Genomic DNA, 10405 nt, shown 5'->3' with positions numbered 1-10405 from the left:
ATGAGGCCACTGGCAAGTCCCACCGAAGGGCTCCCTCCCCAACTTTACCTCATCCAATGCACGTTTACCTCATCCAATGCCTCACCCACTAATCCTTGGAACCAAGCAAAATGAGATGAGAGAAAATGGTACTTCCGGTATTTTGGACCCAAGTCTGGAAGTGGGATATTTTTCAATACAACTTTCAGCCTTCTATGTTTGTGATGAACACACAAGACGTTGCTTTTGAATTAATAAAATACAAGTTTATACAAGGGATTAAATAGCATCTATTTAAATAGCTGTTGATCTGGATCTTCTTGTACAAAAATAAATTCTTCCAGGGACACTGGATGATTGACTGGCCAGCAGCTCTTCTCACATGTGTATATCAGTACTGTTCCAAATTCCACTGACAAATCTAAGGAGGGGGAAGAAAAAAAATGACAGTTTTGAAGTAAAATATCGTAAAACGTTGTAAAACCCTATATTATATCCATAGTCCTTAATACAGTTCTGAAAATATCATTTAAGTAACACAAGTGAATCAGGAAGCACGTCTCCCATGCCTAGATGGGGGTGCAACTGACCTGCCCCCCAAGCTAGGGATTTGGGTGGGACCTTGGATGCCTATTTGTCAATGGAGGCTCAGGTTGCAACAGTAGCTGGATGCCATTTTTTCGCCTGCTCCAAGTGTGGCTAAAAGCACCTTACCAGTCTTTGGAACACTTGGCCACTGTGATCCATGCAATGGTCACTTCCAGGTTAGACTACTGTAACTCACTGTACATGGACCTGTGCTTGTCTCTGACCCAGAAAATGCAATTGGTGCAAAATGCAGCTGCGCGGGTCCTCACTAAGTCATCAGCCCATGTCCAGCCGCTGCTGAGACAACTACATTGGCTGCCAATTTGTTTCCGGACCAGGTTCAAGGTATTGGTTTTTACCTTTAAGGCTATATGCGGCTCGGCCCTACCTACTTGCGGGATCGCTTGCTGCCTTATGGCCCTTACAGGGCACTTCGCTCTGCAGGTATGAATTTGCTGACTGTCCCAGGGCAACCTCTTTTACACATAGAAATTGTAACAGAGATATTGTGTACCTTCATCTCTGCTCTTCAGCATGCTGACCAGGGCAGGCATAAGCTGGAATTCAAAGATTCTCTTGCTCTGGCAGTTATAGCAGAGTGGGACAGTTGTCTTGAAGTCAGATGAGGGGCAGGTTATAAATAAAGGCTGGCCACCCCAGGAATATCTGAAGAGACAGAAAGATACACACACATGTGTCACCATTAGAATAAGAGTTCATTTTATACCCTGCTTTTCACTGCCTAAAGGAGTCTCAAAGTGGCTTACAATTGCCTTCACTCCCTCTTTTCACAGCAGACACCCTGTGAGGTTGATGGGGCTGAGAGAGCTCGGAGAGAACTGTGACTTGCCCAAGGTCACCCAGCTGGCTGCATGTGGAGGAGGCTGCATGTAGAATCCCATTACACAAGACAACCTATCATTCTACACAAGACTGGCTCTCTTCACCATCTCTTTCTCACCGATATTTCTTTCCTTCATTTCTTTCCTTCCAAAGGGGCTGACACCACTTGCCTCTGCTTGATCCTCATAGCAACTAGGGTGGTGCGCTCCCCGTGCTGCAGCACGGCCTGCTTTGGCGGCTGAAGCACACAGCCCTAATAGCAACTCTGTAAAGTACATTCAGCTGAGTGTGTATGATTGGCCCCAGGTCACCTAGCAAGCTTTCATGGCACAAGTTCCGCAGGGCCTGCAAAATGGCCCTTTTTCACCAGGCCTTTAATTGAGGCCGGGACAAGTTATGAATATAGCCAATAAAATCCAAGGGCCTCCCTTCATTCATCTCCAGGGGTTATTCCCTGCACTAAAAAAGACACTGTATAACAATATTATATATTGTCTGTAAAGAGGACTAGGAGGCGGATTGACTCATTAATGAGTAGGAACAACGGAGTGCTGCGGGGTTTAAATAAGATTTTAAATGCTTTAATGGTGATTTTATAATAGGATGCATGTAATGCATGTTGTGAACCAACTGAGCCTGCTTGTAGGGAGGGAGGGAGGGAGGGGGGGAGGTAAAACCAATAAATAAATAAAGTGGGGATACAAGCCTGGGCTCCCCAGCCACTAGTCAGACACTTAAACCACTACACCACAAGACTAGGTATTGAAGCCAGAAGCTCCAGTAAGGAGAGTGGTTGCTCTGCTGGTGCGTTGCTGGATCCCTCACAAGGAACATCAGTTGTTTAGAATGCCTCACATACCTCTTGTGTTAGTACCAGGTGATAATCCTGCAGGATCACAGGCCAATGGATCAGGCCATTTTTCAGCACAGACCTTGGAGGACTGGAAGCTGCTTTGTGCATCAGCTGCAAGATTAGTAACTTTAGCCAAGAGTCAGTAGTAGGGTATAGTGGTTAGAGTCCTGAGCTAGGGCTGGTTGGGCAGAGATTTCCCATTCTACTCCTCCCAGAACCATGCTGGGAGACGTTGAGCCAGGCATTCCCTCTCAGCTTTAGCTACCTCACAGGGCTATTGTTCTGAGGATAAAACAGAGGCAATGTGAACAATGTTGAGAGTTGGTTAAAAACAGCAGGGTATAAATATCTAAAATATTACAGAGCAGATTTGCTGTCCACCTTCAGCTGCCTTCTTGGTATTGCCTTCATCCCTGAAGGGCTCTCCCCCATTTCCTCTAACTTGAGTGGATCGGAACTTTTCTACTACTCTATTGAGCTAAGCTTATTGCGTAAAATATTTATACCGCACCTTCCATTCCAGCCCAGATTTAAAGCCCTCCCCCAAACTACAGGGCCTTTTAAATGGATCTGGAGCCCACTACTTTTAAGGAGTGTCTCCAGACAGAACCAGTCAATTCCTGCCAAGTTCTCTTTTCCTTAACGGGTGGCCCCTGAACTGGTCAGCCTACCTTAACATCTGTTCTTGACAAGGGGAGATCCTTTTCATAAACTTGTGGAACGCCTCGTCTCTCTTACCAACAGGACTCTTCTCGTATTTCTCACCAAAGCTGTCCACCATGTTGCTGAGAAAAAGAGTCATCGAGATACACACCTCTTTATTCGCTCTATTTCCCCCCCATCACTCCCTTCAGATGAACCGTGGGACCAATATTTATCAGACAGGCAAGGTAGTCTCACCTTTCTGACATCAGCAGTTCTAGATCGACCCCCTCCCTCTGCTGATACTCCTTTAAGAGTTTTTGGGCATGATCCGTATCATCGTAGCCAAGGTAATCGTCTTCCTCCACGGCGCTGATGTAGTATGGTTGCCACACGGGAACATTCTGCTCTTTCCCAATGGGATTATCAGAGCATGAGACGCAGGAACTACCTGGAACTTCTTGCAGGCTAAGACCTTGCAACCGAGATGTGCAGTCGCCCTCTCCGGGAAAGGGGTCGGATGTTGCCTGCAAGCCAAGGCTTGGGCCGCGCATGTCCTCAGACGAGCCCACATCTTTTTCTTCCCCCCAGTCATCTGAATCATCACACCAATCCTTGGCTGCAATCGGGCTGTCTTGTTTCTGGGAATACAAGAGCACAACTGTAGGGGACAGTGCGAGTCAGAAGATAAGTTTTACATGTAGCCGTAAACTTCTCGACATCTAAGAGAATGGCCACTGTGGAAGCCTGGCTTGTGATTACCTTGCTAAGGTTGCAAACCTAATAAACTGGGAATGGAGAACCACTGAACACAGCATGGCTCATCTAAGAATGTTACTGTGGGGCCAGCTGTAAAGACAACAAAGATGTTATGTCTTAATTGAAAGCATCTGTCTGCAGGCTTTTATTTTGGGGACTTAAGGTCAGTGAAAAGGATGAATTACAGCTCGAGTGAGAGGAGACATGTTAGCCATGGTTCAACTCTGCTGGTACGTTGGAATGCAGTTGTAATGATGTGAATATATACTTGGAAGGAAAACTCCAATGAAGCTCATGAGACTTGCTTCTGAGTAAATATGGATGGGTTTGGGCTATGAAGCAGTGATCCTGTTAAACGGTGTTTAAATTCTTGTGCATGGTCCACCTGAAGCCAAACTTAGATTTCATATCATTATAAAGGGAGCAGTCTCAGCCACAATCTACATTGTGATGTTTCTTTCCTTTTGCTTTTATTTTATTTATATCTCACTTTTCTCTTCAGCTGAAACTGAAATCAGGGGCAATGTCTAAACCAGATTGCAAGGCCAGGAGAAGGAGAAAAGGGGTGGAACAGGCAAAGGAAGCTCCACCAGGTTTGTGGCCAAAGCAGAGTCTGCCCTCACAGAATGTTCAAAATGGTCCTGAAACCCATTCATCAGTAGAACTATAAACTGTAAACATGAAAAATAAAATATAAAGTTGTTTGGTGTGAGATAGTGTGTGATTCTTGTATTTTATATCAGCTTGGTGTAGTGGTTGGGAGCGCTGACTTCTAATCTGGCAAGCTGGGTTTGATTCCCCGCTCCTCCACATGCAGCCAGCTGGGTGGACTTGGGCTCATCACAGCCCTGATAAAACTGTTCTGACTGAGCAGGAATATCAGAGCTCTTAGCCTCACCCATGTCCCAGGATGTTTGTTGTGGGGAGAGGAAAGGGAAGGTGAATGTAAGCTGCTTTAAGACTCCTGGCAGAGAAAAGCAGCACATAAAAACGAACTTATTTTTTCTTATGTTTGGGGGGAAGTGTGGAGAACAAATGTCAAAGTGGGTCACCATTCAAAGTCTTGAGAACTAACAATCTAACAGATGTATGATCTAGAAGTTGCTGCTTGATTAAGAATATTTCCTGGCAATTCTTAAGGGGTCACTTGGATCGTGTGACTGGGTTTTGATATCTCAACCACCAGCACATTAAATTCCCCATTAGATTTCATGTTACACTCTCAAAGATACAAGTCCAAAATTATTAACACTGTAAATACATCCTACCTGTAAATGGCAAAAATTATATTGAGGCCTGTTCTAGCACAATGACATACAGAGCTATTTTCCTGGCTATGCTCATGTATAAACATTTTCCCACCAGCTGTCAGTGAAGGCCAAGTGAGCCGGTTCTAAAAGGAATCCATTGCTAGGTTCATGGGAGTCAGCAACACAGCAGACCTTTCAACAGTACATTTCCCCCTAATACTTACTAGAAGGCACTCCACTTATGTTAAAGCTGACCCTCCTAGTATAATCCTATGCAGTTACTCCAGTCTATTAATTTAAGTGGATTTAGACAGGACAATGTTTTCATAGGATTGTTTTGTTAAGTGAGCCAAAGAAAATGCACCAACTGGCATAGGATACCTGCTTTGGTTTGCCGTCTTGCATTGCTTTTCCTTGCACTTCCAAATATTGGGACCGTAATACCTTCCAGCTGCAAGAGGAGGTCAGCATGAAAGAAAACATCAGCAATGTTTTGGAAGAGAAGTGAAACATGCATGAAGTGGCCATGTACTCAATCAGATCATGGGGCCATCATAAAAATCAATATTGTCTACCCAAGATGGCAGCAGTTCTCTGCAGTTGTGGGCAGAGATTTTTCACATAAGCTGCTACCAAATTATTTAACTGGAGATACTGGGGATTGAACCTGGGACCTTCTGCATGCCAACCAGAGTCATGGCCCTTGCCCATATTTCATAGCATTTCCATTTTTATTAGCTAGGAGACTGAGCTATAAAACAGCATCCTAGGTGTGGTTCTTATGACTGCCATGAACTCAGTAGGCAACCTTTCCCTCCCTGCTAGCCCCCAGATCTGCAATACAGGAATAACAACACTGAACTACCTTGCAACACTGTTGTACAGATAGCTGAAAGATGAAGATCTCTGAACATTTAATCTAAGCTATTACATCAGTGGTTGTCACCATCACCTCTGGACCAACACACACAAGGCACTGGCGAGGTCACAATATAGCCCCCCACCTCACCTTTCTGATTTCCCCCAGCAGCTTTTCCGAGCACAGGCAAACACGTTAAGGACCCGATGGAACGGTGAGCCTTCAAGAGGGCAATACAGCTGCACAACATGCAGCAAGGCAGCCCTGCAAATCCCACAAAATGGATGAGCCAGAGTTACCGAAGGGACACGATCCTGGAATCGAAGGAAACAAAGTGGCCTCATTAAAAGATGAACTCTTGCTTTCAACGGATAATAGTTCCGTTAAAATGAAGAAATGCCCTTCCAGTTCTGGGCAGTTCAGAGTTGGCAAAGGCTGTTTTTTTTCCTGCAGAAGCAAAAAGGAGCAGCAAAATGTATACCTGTGTCAGCTTTTGTAAATCAGAGCTCTCTTCTTTAGCTTTACTTAAACAGACACATACATTTCAGTGCATCAGTGCAGACAGCTCTGGCTCAAGGCCAAGTGCCATGCATAAGCATCCTAGAGATCACAGCCTCCTGGGGAGCAACCTGTCACTCTTAGGCATTAAACCACAGCAGTCTAGGCACATGGTTCAACACCTTTAGCGTAGCACTGGCCAAACTGTGGCTCTCCAGATGTCCATGGACTACAATTCCCACGAGCCCCTGCCAGCATGCTAACTGTAGTCCATGACATCTGGAGAGCCACAATTTGGCCACCCCAGCTCTAAGGCATCACTAGGAGATTTGGCTAGAGAAATAAACAGCTAAGTGTCGTCAGCATACTGATGGCATCCAATTCTGAAAGGACGAATGACCTCTCCTAAGGGTTAAGACTGAACTGCATGAGCCCTGCAGAACCCCGCGGGTGCGATCCCACAGGGAACGTGCGAGCAAGGCTTGCCTACAAGGAAGCAAGGCGGCTACTTCGAGGGAAGCGACCTCGGGAGCCGCCCCAAGGCAAGAGGGGCTGCCCTTGGGCAGGGCTGCATTGCTGCTTCCTTTCGGGAGAAACTGTCCATCGGGGCACTCCCAGGGCTGAAGGAACCCCCCAACCCAACCCTTCTCCTTCTCACCGGAGCTCCGCCCAGCCGGCTCGCCACTCCCGGGATCTGAAGGCGGCTCTGGCAGGAGCTCGCGGCGGGCACAGGGACGGCGGCATCGCGCAAGCCCAGCAGCACCGGCGGCAACGGAGCAGCAGCCATCGGGCGTGACACACACGTGCGGCAAAGGGACCCGGAAGGAAGGGCCCTTGCTGTCGTCACAACCCACGTGGGTAAGGCGAGGGAGGAGGGACACGCGCCGGCGGTCGGCGAGACGCGCCCGCTGGTCCTTGCGGGAAAAGGAGTCGGGGGAGGGGGTGGTTTGGGAAGAGCGGCCGGATCAGGGAGCCTTTTGGGAATAATCAGCAGAAGTTAGCCCTATCTGTGGTCCGGTGCTAATGCTGGATATGAATAATAAAATCAGAGTCCCGTAGCACCTTTAGGACCAACAAAGATTTATTCAAAGCGTGAGCTTTCGAGTGCAAGCACTGCTTGCACTCGAAAGCTCACGCCTTGAATAAATCTTTGTTGGTCTTAAAGGTGCTACTGGACTCTGGTTTTATTGTGCTACTTCAGACCAGCACGGCTACTCATTGGAATCTATTGATATGAATAGTTGTTCTAGATTAATAATAAATGGGTGCTTCCATAAAAAGGGTGTTCCCAAATAATGATGTGGGGAGAGTTCCCATACTAGTAATAGGGTCTGAAGTGGCAGAGCACAGTTGGAGTCCGGGAGCACCTTAAAGACCAACAAAGTTTTCTTCAAAGTGTGAGCTTGTATTCTGCCGCTCCTGTAACTGGCGGGTAACAAAATTATAAAATCCCTCCCCATAAAACATAACCATAACCCCCCCCCCACACACACACACACAGACACATACACCTGACAGCGGAATAATGCCCTTCCCACCCCACAGAAGGCGTATAAACGCGGGGGGGGGATTAATAGGGAGCAACAGGAGGAGCACATTATGTTGTCGACTCAGTGAGAACAGGGCCCTGCAGCACCTTAGACAGTTCCACAGGGACTAGTACTAATTGCCTGGCCCTCTACCTGAGACACCTGTAACACCTGCCGACTGACTGGTAAACATGCACTTTAGATGCCCTGAAAGAGGAGGAAGCGTCCCTTCTGAAACTGTTGGATTGTAATCTTTAATTTTAATTTAATTTTATATGTTATTTTATTATATGTTAGACTATTCCGCTCTAAGCCCCCAAGGGAAGGGACAGCATATAAACAGAAAAATATTTAGTGCAGAAAAAAGGCCAGCATCTTCAGCCATTCCTCATAGGAAGGGTGTCCCAGCTCTTTAATAATTTTGGTTGCCCTCTTGTGTACTTTTTTCTAGCTCTGCCATATTCTTTATATATGTATATGTATATGTATAGGTATAGGTATAGGTATAGGTATAGGTATAGGTATAGGTATAGGTATAGGTATAGGTATAGGTATATGTATGTATATATGGTGACCAGAACTGCACATGTTATTCTAAATCCAGGCACACCATTGTTCTGTGCAAGGGTGCTGAAATATTGGCTGTTTTATTCTCCAAAATAACCAGAAGGGAGTGCTGTTAGTACATAGCATGGGTGCTCCATTGATTTCTTTCTAAAAACTTCATCCTGTACTGTTGGTTCACAAAACCCACAGTGTCTTCCAAAAATGGGTTTCATATAAGCTATGTGACAACTTTTACTCTGTTTTTATTAATGATTAAGTATAATATGATAATATGGAAGTCTCAGTTTATCACCTGAAGTTCCATTCAGAGTACAAGAGGAACCCAAGAGCAGAGATGGTGCTTTCTGCTTAATGATCGATGTCCTCTGTCTGCTCAGTCTAAAAAAGGTAAAGGTAAAGGTATCCCCTGTGCAAGTACTGGGTCATGTCTAACCCTTGGGGTGACGCCCTCTAGCGTTTTCATGGCAGACTCAATACGGGGTGGTTTGCCAGTGCCTTCCCCAGTCATGACCGTTTACCCCCCAGCAAGCCGGGTACTCATTTTAATTTTGAAATCACAACAGGCTATTCCACATAGCAATGCTTCCCTTCCAAAGCTCCCATATTGGTGTTATTGCCAACGCAGGGCAGTGGCACAGGGGCTTCCACATGGAGAATGTCCCTGCTGTCTCAGGTGTGTGTGTGGGGGGGGTGTATTTGGCTACATCCAAAATAGAAAGAAAAAGAAAAAGAAAAATACCTTATCAGTATTTCCTAGCTATTATTTTAGCTAGATTTTGATATTTTTTTGCTATCCAAAATGGCCAGGCCTGAAAAATCCTCAAAATATTCCAGACTTTTTTAGAGTTTAAAGGGTGCTTAAAGGGATTGCAGTTCCTTTAAATGCCGTCTAAGTGAACTCACTACTTGGAAAAAATGCAGTCACCTTAAAACTCTTCCCCTCCATTGAAATCAATGGAGGACGGGGGCATCTTTTGGGGCTTATAGAATTGGATCCTGTGGTCCAATCTTTTTTAAACATGAGGGTTTTGGGGTGAGAGGCACCAGCAGATATATTGAACATTTGGTGCCTCTGCCTCAAAACACCCCCCTCCCAGATTTCCAGATACCCCCAGATCAATTTTCCATTATATCCATTAGGGACCATTGACCATAATTAACCCCTTAGGGTATAATAGGACCAAAAAATTTAAGGTTCCAAAAAATTCCAAATGCAAATAACATACTGGTATCAGGATTCAAGAATATCAGAAAATACTTCTTTTTTTGTTCAATATACTCGTGACTGAAAAATACCAGTTGTTTTTGCACACCTCTAGTATCAGGCAGGGGTCTACTACAAGTTCCTTGAAAGACGTAGAAGTGAAGAAAAGATAGATGGAAAACTTTCCATTCCTGCGTTATTTCCAGGCGAGAGGGATTTTTTGATTCTTACTCTGGGAAAGATACTTCCAGGAAAAGAAAGAACTTGGATGACAGGTTCATAGACCTAATGGGATTTTATTAGTACATAAGCTCTAACAGGGATTTTCTCTTTTAATCACATTCGGAATTTCCAGAACACAGCACAGAAAGATACATTGAGAGCATATAGCTTAGCTTAACCTTGTATGTACTGAAACATTTATTTTACTTAAAGTAGCACAGATCATGAAAAGCAGCATAAGAACACAGCAAGCAGCATATGAATCTCACCAATCCGAAAACGGTAGTGGAGCCCATTCAAAGTTGATACAAAGGGAGCCTGGTAGGAAAAGGCCAAGCCTCCATGAGGTTCTCCTTCAGATGAATACCTGAAAGACGGGAAGTGAGGGAGAGAGGTTTTGGACCTTCTCTGCCTGATTCTCATTGGATATTCTCCTATTCCTATATGGTTTTTGGCTCCTCAGCCCCCTCTTCTAACCCAATCAGATTCTTACAACTACTCTTGGATTTCTATCCATTTGATGACATATCATTATCGGCAAAAATTATTGCATGGTCATGAAAAACATGTGTGTCCTGTCTGGACTTCCTCTTATCAAGGACACCCCAGTTC

General features: G+C 45.2%; 1 protein-coding gene across 2 annotated transcripts; it reads right to left on the bottom strand.

Annotated features, from left to right (window-relative positions):
- Positions 1 to 223: 223 nt before the first annotated feature.
- PDCD2L (programmed cell death 2 like) lies at positions 224 to 7123 on the bottom strand. Of its 2 annotated transcripts, XM_077309638.1 has the most exons (7): positions 6930 to 7119; positions 5924 to 6087; positions 5296 to 5365; positions 3164 to 3546; positions 2935 to 3048; positions 1082 to 1233; positions 224 to 400 (listed from the first exon to the last, which is right to left on the bottom strand). In XM_077309638.1, exons 1-7 carry the CDS (start codon positions 7056 to 7058, stop codon positions 270 to 272), a joined length of 1143 nt encoding a protein of 380 aa, XP_077165753.1. In that variant the 5' UTR covers positions 7059 to 7119; the 3' UTR covers positions 224 to 269. The 2 variants fall into 2 exon arrangements, with proteins under 2 accessions (XP_077165753.1, XP_077165754.1); XM_077309639.1 differs by lacking the exon at positions 2935 to 3048 and having other exon boundaries at positions 6930 to 7123.
- Between the last annotated feature and the right edge of the window lie 3282 nt (positions 7124 to 10405).

This window comes from Paroedura picta, chromosome 14 (genome assembly GCF_049243985.1).
Source record: "Paroedura picta isolate Pp20150507F chromosome 14, Ppicta_v3.0, whole genome shotgun sequence".
Taxonomy (NCBI): domain Eukaryota; kingdom Metazoa; phylum Chordata; class Lepidosauria; order Squamata; family Gekkonidae; genus Paroedura; species Paroedura picta.
This window is presented reverse-complemented; position numbering and strand designations above follow the sequence as displayed.

Bases quoted from the DNA above. Each gene is read 5' to 3' on its own strand.
- PDCD2L (XM_077309638.1), bottom strand. From the start codon at position 7,058: ATGGCTGCTGCTCCGTTGCCGCCGGTGCTGCTGGGCTTGCGCGATGCC. The intron at 5,366-5,923 runs GTGAGGTGGGGG...CTCCTCTTGCAG, and splicing joins TGCTGGGGGAAATCAGAAAG to CTGGAAGGTATTACGGTCCC. The intron at 1,234-2,934 runs GTAGGCTGACCA...CTGTCTCTTCAG, and splicing joins TGTCAAGAACAGATGTTAAG to ATATTCCTGGGGTGGCCAGC.